Here is a 21,735-nt window from a genome sequence, read left to right on the forward strand (position 1 = left end):
CTTACCCACTTCAAATATGGTCGTCAAGCTCCAGTCTCCTTTACCTCCTGAGCGTGGCGACAGCCCTGGCTTCATGCCCATTTCCAAAAGGGCCTCCTCCCGCGAGGCTGCGGTTCTGAGTGCGCAGACGCGAACGTAAGTCCTCTTCCTGCTAAGATGGCGCTGGGGTTGATGTACGGACGCCGGGAGCTTCTGCGCCTGCTACGGCCCCAGCGTCAGGTAAGGATGCCCCGGAGCCGAGCGCCAGGATGCCACCCTATCCCTGTGACACGAGCGAGGAATGACTCGTGCTGTGGGCATGAGAAGACGCTGATCTTCTCACCGGGACCTGCGTCTCGTGACCTCGGTTCACATGAGGACGCGGGAGGGTTCCGTTCCCGACTCCGCGGGTTCAGCAGCCTAGTATCGTGGTGTGTCCCTGGGACCAAGCGTCACTCCTTCTAAGGAAACCTCAGCCTCAAACTCTGGGCCCCGGGGTGGGTCTGCAGTAGCTAAGATGCAGGACTCACAGCTTGCAAGCCTGCAGGGTCGCAGTCTGAGCGCGGGGAGTAGAATGTGCTCACCTGTGGTAGCTGGCTGCCTGTCTGGGCGGGGGGCGGGGGCGGGGGGAGACGGTGAGCATAATGAGCGACTTCACCCGGTAAAAGGATTCCATCTTCCTTTTACCCACTCAGTTCCACAGCGTCGCACGGCCCTGCCAATGGCCCCGGAAAGCGCTGACAGCGGGGCTCCGGTTCCCAGCCGGCCGCTGCTGCGGGCACCCGCACTATGTCCTCCTCGCGGCCCCAGGCCCCCGGGGCCTCAGTACCTCTGCCATCTCTTTTGCAGAAGCCCAGGTAAGAGACGTTTCGTCCCTGCAGTGTTAGGAGTGGTGCTTCTTTCTGATTTGTTTTTATTTTGCTTTGACTAGGGGGAGGGGAATGTGGAGCAGAGTTTTTGTCCGCACTCCACCCAACTCGCGAAATGACAGCATCTCTGCTTGGGATAGATTTTCAAATCAGTGGGGAAATTACTGAGAGCACAGGAGGAAAGATTTACGTTATATACTAGGCGTTGTTTGCCAGAATGGTGGCAAGCCACTGATGGTGGTATGAGATGTGATTCTGTGTGTGTATTAGAAAAATTATAATTTGCATATCAAGTGTGGACAAAGAATGTCACCTGCTATATCAGTAAACAAAGGATGTTGCGGCCTGCAGCCACCCCAGCCACCCCAGCCACCGCAGCCACCCCCAACCGTGCACCCTGAGAGAATTCAGGATGGAGAAACAAAACTGGCCCTAGACAGTTAAGGTACATATCAAAGGAATGATTTCAATAAGCCCAAAGTCTTGCGTCTTTCCATACTTAGAAAAGCACTAGGGCTTCCCTGGTGGCGCAGTGGTTGAGAGTCCGCCTGCCGATGCAGGGGACATGGGTTCGTGCCCCGGTCCGGGAAGATCCCACATGCCGCGGAGCGGCTGGGCCTGTGAGCCGTGGCCGCTGAGCCTGCGCGTCCAGAGCCTGTGCTCCGCAACGGGAGAGGCCACAGCGGTGAGAGGCCCGCGTACCGCAAAAAAAAAAAAAAAAAAAAAAAAAACAGGTGGTCAAACACCAAAAATTTACTGCTAATTAAATAAAAACCAGATGTCTCAAGTTAATGAATTTAGTCCTTTTTTTTTTTTTTTGCGGTACGCGGGCTTGAGGAACTTGAGGAACTTGAGCTTTGGTACCAGCAGAGGCCTCTTGTACCCATCTGCCTCCTCAGAGAGTCCAGGCAAATTTTGGTGAGTCTCTCCTGATTCTTGGATCTCCCATTTATTGTTTGATGATCCTGAGTTTTATTTGGCAGTGGTTAACAGGCACCTGGCTGCGCAGTTGAAAGATACTGGGAGTTACACAGTTGAGACACTCTGAGTGGTCTGGACTGGGTGACTAGCTGAGAAGCTGGCCTAACCTTTTTTCAGAAAGCTAGCCTCCAATTAACACCCTGCCAGGTTTCTGTGCTCATATTTACAAGTAGGTACTTAATTGGGAATTAAAGGAGACCTTGCCCTGAAAATGGCCAATATGGACTCTTTTTATTTTATATGCAGTTAAGCTAGAGAAAGCCAGCTTGATAAAACATCTTTTTGGTATTCTGACCTTACAAAGAAACAAAAGCCCTTCTAGGGAACTTGCGTTTTTCTGTCTTTGAAATGTAAACGTTCTACCTGATCTTCTTGCTTCCGGTGTGTGTATGTGTGTGCGTGCGTGTGTGTGAAGTTGGTCTCTGCCATCCGGAAAGTACATATATGGTGTACGTTTGGCAGCCAGTTGAATAGACTGAGATTCTGAGCAGTCTTGTCTGACTGCGCCAGCTCTCAGGGACTTCAGTCATCTTAACCTTCGGTGCGTCAGCCTATATAACAAAGACCTTTAATTTCTTAGACTGTTTTTTAGGAGTAAACTTTCTAGATCTGTGAAGGCTACATCCTTTGCACTCTCTTGTGGGGATGCTTCTTGCATCTTATCGGTTTGAGTTGTAATTAAAATACCACCTATCAATAGCCATTGGATCCTTTAAATTGGAAAAAACTTCTAAATTTTTAGAGAGCTGTCATTGTAAACAGCTGTTTTATTGGTACCTATAAAAAATAAATTAGAAGGTGGATACACACACACACAATAGTTAACCTTAAAACTCCCTTTAATTTAAAAAAAAAAGGGTTTGGGAAACCTTATTTGTGGTCTCTGCTTCCCTTCAGAGGGTCTTACAGATGCAAAACATTGAAGATAATGTTAATGAGGCTGATTAACAGGGAGGTTAAAAAAAATGAAGGGAAAGTCTAGAGTCTTCTTCCCAACAAGGTGGAAATTTTAAAGGAACTCATTCCAAATGGATAAAGAAATCTTTAGATGGCTATTAAGAAATGAGATAAATAAAACTGATATTAATAGGGTTAAAACAAAAGGTTTTGATACAACACTACCTGAGGTTGGATGGACCAATGTTATTGGTCCCCAACATTAAAGGGCCCCAAACGAGTCCACTCTTATTTACTTACTCCAGTGTAATGTGTGTGTGTGGGTGTGTGTGTATATATACTTTTTCCCCCCTTCTAAAGGCTATAAGAAACTTACACTGCGATACCTGACCAGCAATTGCTTGGGGCCACAGGCCAATTGATCAAGTTAAAAGATTGACAAAAGAGCCTGAGTCCCTTGGCTCAACCTCTTACTGGGGACCCCAGAGCCTTTTATACAAAAATAGATTAAATGATTGGGATAAAAAGGAAGTTTCTGGACTACTTTTAAGACCAGGGCTTGTTGATGGGTTCCTAATGGAAACTAAAGTTAAAGATATAGAAGTTGATAGACTTGAGATAAAAAATATTTAAATGGACTTTATGTAAGAGGGTTACATCTCTTTTGCCTAATTATATTGTAGGATAGATATTATGTCTCACTGGGAAATGCTTCCCCAGCCTGGAATTATAAGACAGGGCATATAAATCTGCCCCTCAGACAATATTAATTAAGCATACTAAAGGAAACCAGTAGGGTTACCAGAGTCCGAACAAAACAAAGTAAAAACTGAGAGCTAATATTCCAGGGTTAATGAAAATAGTAATAGAGATTTGCTCTGGGTCTAACTGGTGCACTCAGAAAGGGGGCCTTTGTTGAATGCCTTGTCCAAACTTTGGAAGACATGATAAATTGAACCCTAAGAACTCTTGGTTTTCAGTTTAGTCGGAAATCTCAGTGATATTAAAAAAACAAAGAAAATATAGTTGGGCAAATCAATCTTTTAGTATCATTTAGGCAACTAACCAGTTCTTTGGGGAATTAAAAGCAACTGTCTGGCTTGAAAATCTCTACATCAGAAATGTAAATTCAGCCCACAAAGACCTGAGCCTGAGCCTAAGCCTAATTAGCTCTATCAGGTAAAACCTGAAACCAAAGAGGAAGGGCCTTTTAAAATTCAAACCAGTGGAAGGGTTCCCTCACCCAAAATCCAGTTCATACCCTCCTTAGGGTTTATCAAGGAGAAATACAAATCTTTTTTTTTAAACATCTTTATTGGAGTATAATTGCTTTACAATGGTGTGTTAGTTTGTGCTTTATAGCAAAGTGAATCAGTTATACATACACATATGTTCCCATAACTCTTCCCTCTTGCATCTCCCTCCCTCCCACCCCCCGCCATCCCACCCCTCTAGGTGGTCACAAAGCACGGAGCTGATCTCCCTGTGCTATGCGGCTGCTTCCCACTAGCTAGCTATTTTACGTTTGGTAGTGTGTATATGTCCATGCCACTCTCTCACTTTGTCCCAGCTTACCCTTCCCCCTCCCCATATCCTCAAGTCCATTCTCTAGTAGGTCTGTGTCTTTATTCCCATCTTGCCCCTAGGTTCTTCATGACCTTTTTTTTTTTTCCCCCTTAGATTCCATATATATGTGTTAGCATTACGGTATTTGTTTTTTCTCTTTCTGACTGACTTCACTCTGTATGACAGACTCTGGGTCCATCCACCTCACTACAAATAACTCAATTTCGTTTCTTTTTATGGCTGAGTAATATCCCATTGTATATATGTGCCACATCTTCTTTATCCATTCATCTGTTGATGGACACTTAGGTTGCTTCCATGTCCTGGCTATTGTAAGTAGAGCTGCAGTGAACATTGTGGTACATGACTCTTTTTGAATTATGGTTTTCTCAGGGTATATGCCCAGCAGTGGGACTGTTGGGTCGTATGGTAGTTCTATTTTTAGTTTTTTAAGGAATCTCCATACTGTTCTCTATAGTGGCTGTATCAATTTATGTTCCCACCAACAGTGCAAGAGGGTTCCCTTTTCTCCACACCCTCTCCAGCATTTATTGTTTGTAGATTTTTTGATGATAGCCACTCTGACAGGTGTGAGATGATATCTCATTGTAGTTTTGATTTGCATTTCTCTAATGATTAATGATGTTGAGCATTCTTTCATGTGTTTGTTGGCAGTCTGTATATCTTCTTTGGAGAAATGTCTGTTTAGGTCTTCAGCCCATTTTTGGATTGGCTTGTTTGTTTGTTTGTTTGATATTGAGCTGCTTGTAAATTTTGCAGATTAATCCTTTGTCAGTTGCTTCATTTGCAAATATTTTCTCCCATTCTGAGGGTTGTCTTTTGGTCTTGTTTATGGTTTCCTTTGCTGTGCAAAAGCTTTTAAGTTTCATTAGGTCCCATTTGTTTATTTTTGTTTTTATTTCCATTTCTCTAGGAGGTGGGTCAAAAAAGGTCTTGCTGTGATTTATGTCATAGAGAAATACAAATCTTAAGTCTTTTCCACAAATAGCAAAGCCTTAGTCTTCTGAGCAAATGAATTTAATTTATTCCAACTGTTATTTATAAACTAGTAAGTTTATATTGTAATACCTGATTCATGGCTAAGTTTTTTAAGTGAAACTGTGAGATCTCTAGTTTTGTCTGTTTACGTGTGTGTAGACATTATACATATGAGATGTCACTACCTCTGGGTATACACTCTAAATTTATAAAAGACCTCTATTTAATTGACTTAAAAGTAAGCGCTTACAAATTAAATATTTCTAAATATAAAGGAAACTGGCTGGAATGAATTTCAGGTTCATGTGATCTAGGAAATATTCAATATTAAATTAATACCTGTTGTTAAAGCTAGTTTAAGCTTGCTGGTTTAATCAATATAGACATGTCTTTTATTGTACCTAGGTTTACTGAAGGTCAATAAGTTCATGTTATTTCTGTTGCAGAGTTAGTTGTCAGCAAGAAAAAAAAAATTAACTTGGTGATATTTTCATAAGTTATAAAACCCACAAGCCACGGGGTGCAGCAAAAAAAAAAAAAAAAGGTAAATGAGGTACAAGTTGTCAACTGAAAAGAAATACACAACCTAAGAGTTGAGAATTGTGTTTTATTTGGGGTATTACTGAGGGCTTGACTAGGATACAGCCTCTCAGCTCTGAGGGACTGTTCCAGAGAGGTAAGGGAGGAGCCAGGGTATACAGGAGTTTTGCAAAAAAAAGCCAAAACAAAACAAGTAGTCGGAATCGAAAGATTACTCTTAATTAAAGAAAAACCAGATGTCTCAAGTTAATGAGTTTAGTACTTTTCTATGTAACAAAAGATGCAAGAGTCTGGGCTTTTGTGGGGGCCGGGTGGGGAGTGCTTATTGAAATCATTCCTTTGATGTGCACCTTAACTATCTAGGGCCAGTATTCTGTTTTTCTCCATCCTGAATCCCCTCAGGTTGCACCCTTGCAGGTGGCTGCGGTGGCTGATGACCCCAACATCCTTTGTTTACTGATATGACAGGCAACATTCTTTGTCCTCAGTGCCTCCTCTTGGTCATAAATTAGATCAATGTTTTTGAGAGGCATTCCATGACCAATTTTGTCCCACATTGCTAGCAAGACACATTCCTAGATCAGGGGAAGATTCTGCTTATAGGCCAATGTGTTGATTTTTGGATTAGACCCTGTTCATAATCTAAAATTCTCTGGATCACCTGTCTTACTCGTCTGTTAGGATCCAGGAAATGTTTTCCCTTATCTAGGTTGCACTATTACAGTTATTCTTTGTAGAGTTACATATATGGTCAACTGTCTCAAGACTTTTAGCCATGGTTACACATTGTTAATACAAGAGACAATCTTATAAAATAAACAGGAGGACTTCCCTGGTGGTCCAGTGGTTAAGACTCCGTGCTTGCAGTGCAGGGGACACGGGTTTGATCCTTGGTCGGGAAACTAAGATCCTGCATGCCACACGATGCGGCCAAAAATAAAAATAAAATAGACAGGATATGTACTATAGCTAGTAACGTTAATCAGATCATAGTACAGCAAAGAGAAACACAAGGCATAAACAATTTGGAAACAAAGAGAACAAATTAAAATAATAATTAGTATAAATAGTTGTAATCTGGTCACAGTAACAATCAAGTCAGGACTTCCCTGGTGGCCCAGTGGTTAAGAATCCACCTGTCAATGCAGGGGACATGGGTTTGAGCCCTGGTCCAGGAAAATCCCACATGCCGCGGAGCAGCTAAGCCCATGTACCACAACTACTGGGCCTGCGCACTAGAACCCGTGAGGCACAACTGCTGAGCCCACGTGCCACAACTACTGAAGCCCGTGCACCTAGAGCCTCCTCAATGAGAAGCCCGCGCACCACAACAAAGAGTAGCCCCCACTCGCCGCAACTAGAGAAAGCCCATGCACAGCAACGAAGACCCAATGCAGCCAAAAATAAATAAATTTATTAAAAAAAATATCATCAAGTCCACAGGAGAGAGCCAGCTGGAGAAGCCAAATTCTGGATGGATCAGGTAGAAAGATAAATGTTTCATCTTTGTTTACAAATGTATACTTTATCAGCTTGCTTTAGATCATAGCCTAAGAAGAAAGGTTTCCTGGAAAACAAAGATTAAAAGCCAGTATATTTCAGAAAATTATAAATGATATTTATCAGTTCATTCAGTCCCATGTTTTTAATTAATTGCTGTTGATCTGGATGAAGTCATCACGTTTTTCATTAGTTTTGTAATTTCTTACCCAAGTCAGTGGTATGATCTAAAAGTTATCAGAAACTTACATTTGTCAAAAAGTTCTTTTTATTTATTTATTTATTTTGGCCACGCCGCATATCATATAGGATCTTAGTTCCCTGACCAGAGGTTGAAGCTGCGCCCCCTGCAGTGGAAGCGCGGAGTCTTAACCACTGGACAGCCAGGGAAGTCCCAGAAAGTTCTTTTTATGAATCTTCTTGAAGATCTTCATTTTATAAAAGCTCCAGAGTAAAACAGTGGTTGTCTATAAACCACAAAAGACTTAAAATGGCATGGTTAAAGATCTGGTTACAATAGATAGCTAGTAGGAAGCAGCCGCGTAGCACAAGGAGATCAGCTCGGTGCTTTGTGACCACCTAGAGGGGTGGGATAGGGAGGGTGGGAGGGAGGGAGATATGGGGATATATGTATACGTATAACTGATTCACTTTGTTATACAGCAGAAACTAACACACCATTGTAAAGCAATTATACTCCAATAAAGATGTTAAAAAGAAAAATATCTGATTACAATGTAATTGACAGGAAACTTGGATATGCTGTGATGTACAGCATTTTAAGATAATAACTAGAATTATGATAACATTATGCCAGGAATTTTAGGAATTCCATATAAATTTTGGAATAGCTATATTAATGACATTTACCCATACAATATAACCTAAGGTTTGTCTCCAATCAGTTGACAGTATTTCTCAAGTAATTTAAACTTATCAAATAAGCCAACGTTTAAATTTGTCTCTGAGATGCCTCAGGGTTTCTTTGAAGCATCCCAGAGTTAGCTGGAGGTTAAAATAACTTTAGTTAGAATTGTTACTTGTAAGCTTGTCAAAAATATCAAAAAGGTTTCAAAACACATGGTCGCATAGTATCATAGGTCACTGTGAAACAATACTTATTCACTTAACCAAAGTGACAAAAGATTTCAAAAACAAGTACAGATCATTTAAAGAGTATGAACCAGATTTTGAGTGAGGGAGCCTTTCTAGCAGTTTGAGTTTTAAAAGGCCTTTTTCTCTTTTTTCCTTGGTTTCAGATTTTACCTGATTGAGCTAATTAGGCTCAGCCTCAAGTCATTGTGAGCTGTATTTATATTTTTGATTTGTAGAGATTTGCAAGACAAAGACACTTGCTTTTAATTCTCCAAAGAACTGGTTTACTGCTTAAATGATATTAAAAGCTTGATTTGCCCAACTGTATTTTCTTTTATTTGCTTTTTTATATCACTGAGAAGATTTCCAGCTAAACTGAAATTCATGAGTTCTATGTTCTAGAATTTTAGGGTTTAACTTAACCATGCCTTTAAAAGCTTGCATAAGACATTCAACAAAAGTCCTCTTTCTGAGTTCACAAGTTAAATCCAGAGCAAAATCTCTATTATTATTTTTATTAGCCCTTGAATATTGCTCCCAGTTTTTATTTTATATTGTGCAGGCCCAGGTAACCCTGTTGGTTTCCTTTAGTGTGTTTAATTATATTTCCTGAGGGGCAGATTTATATGCCCTGTGTTATATCGGGCAAGGAAGCATTCCCCAGTAAAACATGTCTTTCCCATAATATAATTAGGCAAAAGACATGTAATGATCTTATATAAAGCTCATTTAATACCAAAGTTTATAAACTTTTGTCTCCATTCTTTTAACTTTTATACCTTTAACTTTAGTTTCTGTTAGGACCCCCTTCTGTTAGGACCCCCATCTATTAGGACCCCATAGTATTTTTGTATAAAAGGCACTGGGGGACTTCCCTCGTTGTCCAGTGGTTGAGAATCTGCCTTCCAGTGCAGGGGACGTGGGTTCGATCCTTGTTCGGGGAACTAAGATCCTACATGCCATGGGGCAACTAAGCCCGTGTGCCACAACTAGAGAGCCCGCGAGCCACAGCTACTGAGCCAACGCGCCACAGCTAGAGAGAAGCCTGCGCACCGTAACGCAGATCCTGCGTGTTGCAACCAAGACCTGATGCAGCCAAATAAATAAATAAATATTTTAAAAAATAAAAGGCACTGGGGTTCCCAGTGAGGAGCTGAGCCAAGGGACTCAGACCCTTTGTAAATCTTTTTTTTTTTTTAAATATTTATTTATGTTGCCACACGCGAGATCTTCGTTGCAGCATGTGGGATCTAATTCCTTGACCAGGGATGGAACCCGGGCCCCCTGCACTGGGAGCGTGGAGTCTTAGCCACTGGACCACCAGGGAAATCCCTGTCAATCTTTTAATTTGACTAATTGGCCTATATGTTGCCCCAAGTAATTGTTGAAATGAATGAAATTTTCTTCCAGCCTTTTAAACATACATTTTTATTTTTAATTGGGATAAATAGAGCAGACTTGTTTGGGGCCCCTTAATGTTGAAGATCAATGGGAATCCCTAAAGGGGGCTAAAGCCCATCCAACTTTAGGTAGTATTGTACCAAAACCTTTTGTTTTAGTCCCATTAACGTCCATTTTATTTATTCCATTTCTTAAAAACCATCTAGAGACTTCTTATCTTTTGGGACAAGTCCCTTTAAAATTTCCACCTTGTTGGGAAAAAGTCTCTAGACCTTCCCTTCGGTTTTTTCTTTCCCTGTTAATGAACCTAATTAACATTATTGATTTTTATTTTTTTTTTAGCATCTATAACACCCATTGAGGGGAAGCAGAGACCAGGAATAAGGCTTCCCAAGCCAGTTTTTTGTTTGGTTTAAACTAAAGGAGTTCTTAGGTTAACCATTATATATATTTTTCCACCTTCTAATTTGGTTTTTCCATGGGTCCCGATAAAACAGCTGTTTATAATGAGACTCTCTAAAGATTTACTGATTTAGAGCTTTTCCAATTTAAAAGACCTGTCATCTGGCCATTAATGAGATATATCTTAATTGTGATTCAGACCAATAGGACGAAAGAAGCATCCCCACAAGAGAGTGCGAAGGATGCCACCTAACCAAGATACAGAAGGTTTACTCCCAAAAATAGCCCAAGAAAGTAAAGGCCTTTGTTGTACAGGCTGACGCAGCAAAAGTTAAAATGGCAAAAAGCCCCTGAGAGTTCGCACAGTCCGGAAAAAGACTGCTCAGAATCTCAGTCTGTTCAGTTGGCTGCAGAATATATGTACCTTCTGGATGGCAGAGACCAAGTTCTCACAAAACACAACACACATGTGCGCAGTCGCACACTTAAGAAGATCAAGTAGAACATTTACATCTCAGACACTGGGAGAGACTTGCAAGTTCCCCCAGAAGGGCTTTTATTTCTTTAAGGTCAGAATTCTGAAAAGATGGTTTATCAAGCTGCTTTCTCTAACTTAACTGCGTATGCAGTAAAAGAGCCCCAGGGCTTCCCTGGTGGTCCTTAATCGCTTCTATGACAGGGGGTGTGGGTTTGATTCCTGGTCCGGGAAGTTCGCATGCCATGAGATGCAGCAAAAAAAAAAAAGCCACGTGTGGGCTATTTTCAGGGCAAGATTTCCTTTAATTCCCAATTAAGTGAGTACTTGTAAGTATAAGTTTTGTACATACATAGACTTGGCGAGAGTGTTTAATTGGAGGCAAAGATGTTAGGCCAGCCTCTCACCTAATCACCCAGTCCAGACTCCTTATTGTCTCAACTGAGTAACTCCCAGTCTTTCCACCTGGTTTCCCCAGTAGCTTTCAACTGGGCAGTTAGACACTGCCAGATAAAACTCAGGATCATCAACCAATAATCAGGAGATCCAAGAATCACCCAAATTCATCTGGACTCTCCAAGGAGGCAGACAGGCCCAAGAGGCCTCTGCTGGTACCAGGCCCTTGGATCCTCTTAGAGTTTGGGCAAAGGAGAGAGTTCTGCTCTGGTTCCCTTCGTGGTCACCAAAATTGTTGACTGAAAAACAAATGCACAACCTAAAAGTTGAGAATTATGTTTTATTCAGTGGTCTTGCTGAGGACTTAAGCCAGAGGACATCCTCTGAGATAGCTCCGAGGGACTACTCCGAAGAGGAAAGGGAGGAGCCAGGATATGTAGGAATTTTGCAAAAACAACCAGGTAGTCAGAACATCAAAAGATTAGTGTTAAAAGCCAGACATCTCAAGTGAATGAGTTTAGTACTTTTCTATGTGTGGAATGATTTAAGAGTCTAGGCCTGTTGAAATCATTCCTTTGATGTGCACCTTAACTGTATAGCACCCGTGTTGTTTTTCTCCATCCTGAATCCCCTCAGGGTATACAGTTGAGCGTGGCTGATGGCTTGATGGCTGCAGCATCCTTTATTTACTGATACCGCAGGCAATATTCTTCATCCAGGTGATCCAGAGAATTTTAGATTATCAACAGGGCCTGATCCAAAAATTAGCGAATTGAGTAGCCTATCAGCAGAGTCTTCGCCTGATCTACGAATCAGCCTTCCTAGTGCCATGGGACAGAATCGGTCATGAAGTGCCTCCCAATTGTTGGTCCAGTTTATGGCCTAGAAGGAGGTGCTGAGGACAAAGAATGTCACCTGTCTTATCACTAAACAAAGGATGTTGGGACCATCAGCCACTGCAGTCACCCCTAACAGTGCACCCTGAGGGAAGTCAGGATGGAGAAACAGAATACTGGCCCTAGATAGTTAAGGTACAAATCAAAGGAATGATTTGAGTAAACCCAAATTCTGGTGTCTTTCCATACATAGAAAAGCACTAAATTCATTAACCTGAGACATCTGGTTTTTATTTAATTAGCAGTAATTTTTTGGTGTTACCTCTTTGGAACAGTCCCTCACAGCTGAGAGGCTTTGTCCTGTACTTAAGTCCTCAGTAATGCCCCAAATAACACACAGTTCTCAACTTTTAGCTCGTGCTTTTTTTTTCAGTTGACACAATTTATAATTGTATATCTTTGATTATAACTTGTATGTCCCTGATTTCATGGACATTAATATTTCTCAGGATGAGACCAAGTAGATACTTTTGATCTTAAAAACTGAGTTGTTTAAAGAAAAATTATAATAGTTTCAGTGTATGCAGAATTGTGCTAGTGATACTCAAATGACTGAAGTTTGGAAAATGCACAAGAAATAACTTCCCAACATGAAGGAGAATCATGAAGTCTTATTTTGAGTAACTTATCTTTCTGCCTAGAGGGGAAAATAAAATATCCTTTCTTAAAAAATATGAGTGGGAATATTTATTTAGAATAAGAAATCTTTACAAAGTAACGGTTTTTAAAAGCTGACAGATACCACAAGCATTACAAAATCCAGGAAAATAATGTACTTTTTAATTGACTTCCTGGCATAAAATGTTCTTTTTAAGCTTTGAATTCTATGACAATGTAGGCTACCCTGGGAGAACGAGAAACAGGGAGTCAAGAGAGTACCCCAGTATTGGTTATAATAAGAGGGACCTCGATTTCTATGTGTGTGTCCCTCCCTCCCCGAATATAACGTCTGGCTTTTTTTTTTTTTTTTTTTCCTCCTTTTTCCCCACAGGTTCAGGCCCCTCCGGTCATTCCTGCAACTCCCCCACCTACAGCAGTACCTGAGGTGGCTTCTGGAGACACTGCAGATATCATCCTGGCTGCTGCAGAACAGAGCTTCACTGAGCTTGGGCTGGGGTCATACACCCCAGTGGGACTGATCCAGAACTTACTGGAATTTATGCATGTTAACCTAGGCCTACCTTGGTGGGGGGCCATTGCTGCATGTAAGGGGGATATATCTTGTACAACAGTAGGGGAAATGGGGGCTTAGGGTTAGAACTTTATTTATTTATTTTTGGCTGTGTTGGGTCTTCATTGCTGCATGCGGGCTTTCTCTAGTTGCGGCGAGCGGGGGCTACTCTTCGTTGAGGTGCGCGGTCTTCTCACTGAGGTGGCTTCTCTTGTTGCGGAGCACGGGCTCTAGGCACGCAGGCTTCAGTAGTTGTGGCATGCAGGCTCAGTAGTTGTGGCTCAAGGGCTCTGGAGTGCAGGCTCAGTAGTTGTGGCGCACAGGCTTAGTTGCTCCGCAGCATGTGGGTTCTTCCCAGACCAGGGCTCGAACCCGTGTCCCCTGCATTGGCATACGGATTCTTAACCACTGTGCCACCAGAGAAGCCCTGTCCCTTGGCTTTTGCGACAATCTTTGTAGATTTTCTTCCTGTCTTTCTGACCACACCCTCCCATCTCCATTGCTCAGTACTCTACCTGCCCCTTTAGTGCTGGGATTCCAGGTTCCATCCTTAGCTCCCTTCTCTGTCCACTTCACACCATTCATCATAATGTTGATAAAGCCTAAACCTGTATCTCCCCCTGGTCTCTTCTCAGCCCAGGCCCACTTGCTTACCCACAGATACCATCAACTAAATAAATATTTGTTGAAATGATCAAGAAATGTGAAGTGTAAGAAAAGAAATAGGAGGGAGCTAAAGCAGTAGGCCACCAGATTACCTCCTACTGCAGGCATTTCTAGAATAGTGGCTTTCAGACTTCATTCCTGCGAGCCCCAGAGTTCTGTAAAAGTGCTTCTGAGCAAAGCAAAGGCCAGAGCTTGAAAAATCCTGTAGTCAGACTACCTCCTCACCCAGGGCAGGGATTTTATCTGTTATGTATATTGGGGTTACACTTAGAGTTGGGGAAAAAAGGAGTCCACTGATCATAGAAAAGTTTGGAAACCACTGATCTACAAAAGTGGCTTCTGTCACCTTTTTGTTCAAGGAAACAAGATTCCTGGTCATTTGCCTAGAGAAGTTAATGCCAGACTTTTGACGTCAAAGCAGAAGACTGAGCCTCGAAGGAACTGTCATACCCGTACCCGTTGTTTTAGGGCCCTTTGGGCACGAGTCACAGGGTGGAAAAGTCTGGGCTAGGAGACCCTTTCAGTGAGGACCTAAAAACCTTCAGCCTTCTAGCTGCAGAATGGCTTGAATTTCACTCCAGTCTTCGTTCGTGTTTTCCAGGTACAGTCCTTGCCCGCTGCCTGGTGTTTCCTCTCATCGTGAAGGGCCAGCGAGAGGCAGCTAACATCCACAACCACTTGCCAGAGATTCAGAAGTTTTCCGCTCGAATCAGAGAGGCCAAGTTGACAGGAAACCATACTGAATGTGAGTCAGTTGCAGAATGAGCATGGGTGAGGACCACATTGGCGCTTTCCCTGACATTCAGCTCAGGTTGGGGGAACAGCCTAAATCAGGAGTTGCTACAGTTGGGCGAGTTCTAAGATTTACCTGCTTCTTAGGCCTAATGCTTCCAATGACTGGCCAGGGTCAGTTAGAATTCTCATGGGCCAGGTGATGAGGATGGTCACCTCCTCCAACCTAGCTGTTAGCCCAGCTGTTAGCTTCCACTCCCTTCACAGTTTACAGGGCCTCCTCGGAGATGACGTTCTACCAGAAAAAGCATGATATTAAACTCTTCAGACCTCTCATTCTACCTCTGACTCAGGTGAGCAAAAAACATTTCCCTTCTTTAACTTCATCAGAACCAATCAAATTACTCCTCTGTGTTTCCCATGCCCTAGACCCCCCAAAAAAGCATGTGGTGGTGATACTATGCTACATGGGTTTCAGTAATGGAGTAATTAAAATGTCCCTTCTACTAAAGGGTCCTGACACTGTTTATCCTGTGTCATAGGCCCCGATCTTCATCTCCTTCTTCATTGCCTTGAGAGAAATGGCTAACCTTCCTGTGCCCAGCCTGCAGACAGGTGGCCTCTGGTGGTTCCAGGATCTCACACTATCTGACCCCACTTACATGTTACCTCTGGTGGTCACTGCTACAATGTGGGGTGTCCTTGAGGTAAGCCCAGGTTCGCCGAGTGCCAGGCCTGCAGAATGGGGAGTGAGGGGAAAGTAGTTACAGAACGGTCATTCTTCACTCCCTGGAGACATAGAGTTGATGGGTAAGAAATCTGAGCCCCATTCAACTAAAATTGCCATGCATTTACTATTCTTCCCCTGCTTTTTTTTTTTTTTTTTTTACAGCTAGGTGCTGAAACTGGCGTGCAAAGTTCTGACCTTCAGTGGATGAGAAATTTTATCAGATTGATGCCCCTGGCAGTCTTGCCCATAACGATCCATTTCCCCGCGGTAAGTAATGTCTTAGGGGCTGGCTCCAAGTCTCCCGGCAGGCTGCCCAGGGACGCAGCTTCTGAGTACCTTCTCTTCCTTCTCATCCAGGCAGTGTTCATGTACTGGCTGTCCTCCAACGTATTTTCCCTGGGCCAGGTGGCCTGCCTCCGTATTCCAGCTGTACGCACTGTACTTAAAATCCCCCAGCGTGTTGTGCATGACTCAGACAAATTACCTCCCCAGGAAGGCTTCATAAAGAGCTTCAAAACAGGTAAGGGCCTGTCCTCCGTGAATAGGAACTGGGGAGAGTGGCCTAGAAGTGGGTACACGACCAAACTGCCTTAATCCTTTTTACACAGGCTGGAAGAATGCCGAAATGGCACATCAGCTACAGGAGCGTGAACGACGCATGCGGAATCACTTGGAGCTAGCAGCCAGGGGTAAATAACACTTGCAGGCTAAACTCTGTCATTTGTTTCTTCCTTTCCTTTGTTCATCGAGATTGGTTTTCTCCTTCCCCCAGGTCCCTTACGACAGACCTTTACCCACAACCCTCTGCTACAGCATGGAAAGAATGGACCTCCCAACACCCCCAATAGCAGCAGCAACAAACCAAAGTCAAAGCATCCCTGGAGTGACACACTTGGCTGAATTCTCTTCCCTGCTCATACTGGCAGGAACTCTCTCTCTTGAGAGACTCAGCCTTAGAACAAGAACTGATGCTGGGTCCTTGCCGCAGACCTAGAAACTGTGGGACATGTTGATGTTCATTTTAAAAGTAGATTCCACTACAGACTCTTCCACCTAAGTGTAAAAGAACACTGGGGAGCCAAGTGATCTTCCCATCCACTGAGTTAGTAAACTTCCGTATTACGTGCTGCTCCCTGAAACTTATTAAACAGGGAAAAGGACTGAGTGCTTCAGAGAAAAGAATAGGTTGGGTGATGATTGTTCTTGTTGGCCCATGCTCTTAGGAGGCATCTCAGTGTTGTAGCCTGGCATTAAGGGCTTAGATGTGTTGTCCCGTCCATACTTGCTTTGTGGTCAGAGGTATGCGTGGTAAGCAGAGACTGTATCTGGAGGAACCACATTCATTTACCCCAAGATTACCTATAAAATATTCTTCAAGAAGTAGATATGCTTAAGTTTTTAGTGATAATTAAGAGGAAGTTGATAAAGCTTTTATCGAACAACCTAGCATTTTGCTACAGCAGCTTAGGTGTTCTCTTGTGTAGAGACTGGTTGCATCAGCCTTCAGCAACTGGCTCAAGAGAGAAAGAAATACTCAGATTCTTTCAAGCATAAGATTGTTTTTAGTCTTCCTGCCAGGCTAATGGGAGCTGTCCTTGAGACACTATATAAAAATGAAGCCAGGGGCTTCCCTGGTGGCGCAGTGGTTGAGAATCTGCCTGCTAATGCAGGGGACACGGGTTCGAGCCCTGGTCTGGGAGGATCCCACATGCCGCGGAGCAACTAGGCCTGTGAGCCACAACTACTGAGCCTGCGCGTCTGGAGCCTATGGTCCACAACAAGAGAGGCCGCGATAGTGAGAGGCCCGTGCACCGCGATGAAGAGTGGCCACCGCTCGCCGCAACTAGAGAAGGCCCTCGCACAGAAACGAAGACCCAACACAGCCAAAAATAAATTAATTAATTAAAAAAAAAAAGCCATTCAGAGCTCAGGAACATACCCTTTTATTGTCTAGCACCTTTGACAGTTTGACGTCTCTCTAAAGGAGACGGGAAGTTTGGAGCATTATTGGGTCTTTCAGTGGGAAAGAGGAGTGGGCAGGCACACTGGAGGTGAGTGGATGTCTTAACACGTGGAAACGTGCCAATGGAACATCCAGGCCCACACCTGGCATGCTCCCCATCACAGTCTGCTTTATTGTCCCTTTAAAAGAAATACGGAACAATATGTAGCAAAACAAATAAATTACTCTCCATCTCTCAGAAAGCAAGTTCAGAGGTTGTTGAAGCTGCCTAAGAGGCTTCTGGACAGACGCCTCCAAAGAAGTGAGCTTTTCAGCTTCCTTGGCTCCAGCCAGTAGGAGATGAGGCCCCTGCTGCCCACATCTCAGGATTTCTCGTGGTGTTTAGTTAGATTTGGGATCTTGTTGCTTGGGCGTCTCTCCTCCATCTTCCAAATCCATCTCTGCAGCAACTGACATACATAGGACCTGGACATACCACGTGGCAGATGCTACAAAGAGAAGTTTGAGTCAAAACAGAAGAGGTCAACTGGGCTGAGTTCAGGTGGCACTGAGTGGGGCTGGGCCCGAGGGGACAATTACAGTTAAGCCTCAACAACAGGTAGGAGCTATGGCGAAGGCGATTTGGGAGACTAGATTTGCAGAAAAAGCCAAAAAAAAAAACCAGGCCGTACAATAGCTGAGCCGACTTGAGGACCCAAGGCTTACCCACAATCCTGCGGAGGCAAAGAGGTCGTTTGTGCTCTGGCACTCTGATGATGAAGAAGTAAAAGGGCAAGCCTGAGAGGGCAATGCCGATGCCGATGAGGGAGTTGATGGTATCACTGTAGAGTGGAACAGCCACCAAGAAGATGGTGCAGAAGCAGAAGACAATGGGGAAGAAAATGCTGAGCTAAGGGCACAGAAGAAACAAGTGGAGGTTAGACAGCTCAGGGTGGACAGCCAAGAAAACCCCACCTGTGAACAGAAGAGCACTGAGTGTTCTTGTCATCCCCTTCCTCTCAACTCGGAACCACCGTCAAGTTCCGGGCAAAGGTTTCTGAATAAATATAAGAATCCCCTGGAGTGGGTGCAGCAGAGGTGGGATGGAGAGGTCCTACCTTGAGAGGACGAGGCCTATTAGGCTCCTTCCAGCGCAGATAAAGCTGACCCACGATAGAGAGCCCCACGAAGAACCAGTAGCTGAAGCTGTAGTAGTTAATGAGCTGGAAGATGTCCTCCACACACAAGTAGATCAGCGCCATGAGACCCTGCAGGCGCAAGCCCACATCAGCTCCTCTCAAGGCCTGTCACGCAAGGCACTTGCCAGTCCCTTTATCTCCCACAAATCCACCCCCTTGTCAAGTCCTCAGTCTCCCCAACTGTCCTTTTCTGTTCCCACCCCGTTTACCACCTTAGTTTCAACACCTCGCTCCTTTCCTATTAAGTCAGTAGCCTTTTTCAGCCCATTCTTCAAACTCTTGCCAGGTTAATCCTCTGTACAGCACAGCTCAAAACAGTTCCTCAAATAGCTTTTGCCCCAGCGCCTCTCCAGAATGGCTCCAACATACAATTCCAGCTTTTACCTTCTGCTACCCAACTCCACACTGCTTAACCTCTGGACTTTCTGATGCTGTTTCTTTCAAACTAAAGCCCATCCATCGCTACCATTTGCAACCCTAACCTTAAAAATCCACTTCAAATTCACTTTCTCCAGGAAGTTTTTCCTTGTTCACCCTCTACCCCCACAGTGACCATTTCTTCCCTTGAACACTACATCACTGTCTGCCACGGCAGTCGTTACAGTGTATTCCATGAACTTTATGCCTCATCCCGGGCCAGAGGAGGTCACCATTCCTTAGAGAATATGGATTCTTTCAAGAACCACTGCAGCAGGGACTTCCCTGGTGGTCCAGTGGGTAAGACTCCACGCTACCAATGCAGGGGGCCCGGGTTCAATCCCTGGTCTCGGAACTAGATCCCACGTGCATGCCACAACCAAGGGTCCGCATGCTGCGACAAAGACCCAGCACAACCTAAATAAATAAATAAACCACTGCAGCAGTTACAGCACAGTGCCTTGCCCACAGTGGATGGTCCATCAACAGTTTTTCTATTAGAATCTTCTTTAGAGCTTCTGGGGAGCTAAGAACAGTTGTATCTACTGCTACTAAAGTTCCCCCACAATCTGGCTTTCAGCCCCAGTCTTGAGACCACTTACATTGAAGAGCAGAGCCGGCACTGGTGTGAACCGCTCAACATGAATCATGCAGATGGTGTCAGGGAGATGGCCTTCTCTTGAGCCCACAAAGAAAAGCCTATTTTGGGTAAGATAGGAGAGGCTGAGAAACTTGGGGGATGTGGGTGTGGCCTGGTTCTTGTGCCACAAGGCTCTCCCTCTCTGGCATCCCCTCCTTCAAAAGGGTTTGAATAATTTGGAACGGAGTTCAATACTGAGATTTGTAAGAACTGGAGGCTGCTGATGCGAACAAGGCCAAAGCGTTGTGACTGTCACTTGGGGATCGTGGTGACTAAAGTCTGGGTCCTGTTAAGTCCTGCCCTGTCCTGCCACAGCTCTTCACTTTACCCCTCAGTAAAAGGTGACACTCGTACCTAGACGCAGCCACAATGGAGGCATTGAGGCCACCAAAGCAGGATAACGCAACTGCCACTGGAATGGTCCAGTTGAACATTCCAAAAATCTGGTCTGCAAATGTCTAAGGGAAAGGAATGGAGAAGAGTCATTAGCAGGACCTAACGGGGATGGAAGGCAAGGACAAGCATACCCCCTGGTGCCCCCTACTAGCAACCCAACCCTTTCTTCCACAGCAGGGCTAACGACCTCGCAAGCCCAGTACTCTAGGCATACTCTTTTCAAGGACTACCCGCTTTCTGGGACTTTGAAGAGCAGCACGATACCCAAAGCCCACAAACACACCCTCACCCTTCTGCTAGTGAAAATCCTTTACCACAGCAACAGCATCGCTGGCCAGGATCTCTCTCATGTCGAGCACGGTGTAATAGGCCACATTGGTTAAGATGTAGATGATGGTGACAATGGGCATGGAAATGCCAATGGAGAGGGGCAGATTCCTACAGCCAAACAGAAAAGTGGATATATTAGCCCCACAGTCTCCTCCCCACTGTCCTTTCATTTTCAGACTCCGCCCCACTAATCCGGGGATGGGGCCTCCCATGGCAATTCCCCAGGGCTTTTGCCTTTGAAGTTGCCTAGGATAGGATAGGATAGTGGCTTAAGCTCTGAACTCAAGAACTAAAGAGCATCAGGGAAAGGAACATCACATTCGGAGAAAGGCCTACACAAAAAAAGGAAAAAGGATTGATGACTGTGTCACAGCATGATAATAGCACAGGAAAGTTTTGTTTGTTTTACTCTAGAGGTCTCTTAGTATCAGGATTCCTCCTCTAAGGCTGTCAACACTGAAAAATTTGTATTAAGGTTAAATATGAAAGAAGAAATTATAGAGGGGAACTGCAGTCTAGCCTCGCCAGAGAATAATACAGGTCCTCAGTAGAAAGAACAATGTGTATCTGAGCGAGCAATCTGGGAAGTATGTGCACCCCGCCCCCTTACTCAGTTTGAGAGCTTTGAGTGCCGTCCTAACCAGAGGCCAAGAGAAAAACAGACGTCTCAAGGTCCCTCTGGCCCAATAAAGCCATGATCTTTATAAACGTTCTTCACAGTGAGAGGGGGGCAAATACTCAAGTCATTCAGTTTCTGTCCTGTAGGTGGAAGCACCGCCCAGGCCTCGATCTGCTATCATCTGCTCCCAGGGTTGCAGCACTAGATGTGTATCAGGAATACTCTGTTTCTCAAAGCCAAAAGGTGTTTATTATTATTATTTTGACTTAGAAATTTATAGAAACCTCACTCCCTGGCAAATCTTAGGTCCTAGAATCATTGAATTTCAGAGCCAGGAAAAGCTCTAGAGATCATATAATTCAACCCCCTCAATTACAGACAAGGAGCAGGCAGAGATGGCAGGGGATTCCCTCAAGGTCATCCAACAAATCAGTGGAAAGACAGGTCCAGGCCCTTTGACTCCCTGCCCAGAGTTCTTTTTACTCTGCTTGACTACAGGGCAATTCAGAGTAAAAATGGTGTCCTGAAACAAACAATACCACAATTCAAAGTCAGTATGAATTTGAGAAACAAGGAAGGGATCAGAAGAGAAAGGAAGGGGCTTCCCTGGTGGCGCAGTGGTTGAGAGTCTGCCTGCCGATGCGGGGGATGCGGGTTCGTGCCCCGGTCCGGGAAGATCCCACATGCCACGGAGCGGCTGGGCCCGTGAGCCATGGCCGCTGAGCCTGCGCGTCCGGAGCCTGTGCTCCGCAAATGGGAGAGGCCACAACAGTGAGAGGCCCGCGTACCGCAAAAAAAAAAAAAAAAAAAAAATTAAATAAAGTATACACAAGCACATGGTACAACTTGCTTTGATTAATGCAGAAATGCATGAACAAATGAGAAAAGGCCTGTGAA

General features: G+C 44.2%; 2 protein-coding genes and 1 long non-coding RNA gene across 6 annotated transcripts in view; 1 reads left to right on the forward strand and 2 right to left on the reverse strand.

The window, feature by feature from the left end:
- LOC115852104 (uncharacterized) overlaps positions 1-319 on the reverse strand; it is a 100,753-nt gene extending 100,434 nt beyond the window's left edge. The window contains exon 1 of the long non-coding RNA XR_009563072.2: positions 6-319. This is a non-coding gene — a long non-coding RNA (uncharacterized lncRNA). The remainder of the gene's footprint in view (positions 1-5) is intronic.
- Positions 103-21,660, forward strand: OXA1L (OXA1L mitochondrial inner membrane protein). The gene is made up of 10 exons (XM_030854507.2): positions 103-219; positions 675-836; positions 12,988-13,201; positions 14,435-14,578; positions 14,833-14,918; positions 15,108-15,272; positions 15,458-15,562; positions 15,653-15,815; positions 15,904-15,984; positions 16,068-21,660. Exons 1-10 carry the CDS (start codon positions 157-159, stop codon positions 16,193-16,195), a joined length of 1,311 nt encoding a protein of 436 aa, XP_030710367.1. The 5' UTR covers positions 103-156; the 3' UTR covers positions 16,196-21,660.
- SLC7A7 (solute carrier family 7 member 7) overlaps positions 17,223-21,735 on the reverse strand; it is a 35,987-nt gene continuing 31,474 nt past the window's right edge. For 3 of the 4 annotated variants that reach the window (XM_060294568.2, XM_030854501.3, XM_030854503.2), the window contains 5 exons: positions 20,204-20,327; positions 19,848-19,951; positions 19,456-19,552; positions 18,356-18,505; positions 17,223-18,147 (listed from right to left, as the gene is read on the reverse strand). In XM_060294568.2, coding sequence (XP_060150551.1) covers positions 17,644-18,147; positions 18,356-18,505; positions 19,456-19,552; positions 19,848-19,951; positions 20,204-20,327 — 979 coding nt within the window. In that variant the 3' untranslated portion in view covers positions 17,223-17,643. The remainder of the gene's footprint in view (positions 18,148-18,355; positions 18,506-19,455; positions 19,553-19,847; positions 19,952-20,203; positions 20,328-21,735) is intronic. The other variant, XM_030854502.3, reaches the window with a different exon arrangement.

This window comes from Globicephala melas, chromosome 2 (genome assembly GCF_963455315.2).
Source record: "Globicephala melas chromosome 2, mGloMel1.2, whole genome shotgun sequence".
Lineage (NCBI taxonomy): Eukaryota > Metazoa > Chordata > Mammalia > Artiodactyla > Delphinidae > Globicephala > Globicephala melas.

Bases quoted from the DNA above. Each gene is read 5' to 3' on its own strand.
- OXA1L (XM_030854507.2), top strand. From the start codon at position 157: ATGGCGCTGGGGTTGATGTACGGACGCCGGGAGCTTCTGCGCCTGCTA. The intron at 220-674 runs GTAAGGATGCCC...TTACCCACTCAG, and splicing joins TGCTACGGCCCCAGCGTCAG to TTCCACAGCGTCGCACGGCC. The intron at 14,579-14,832 runs GTGAGTCAGTTG...CTCCCTTCACAG, and splicing joins GACAGGAAACCATACTGAAT to TTTACAGGGCCTCCTCGGAG.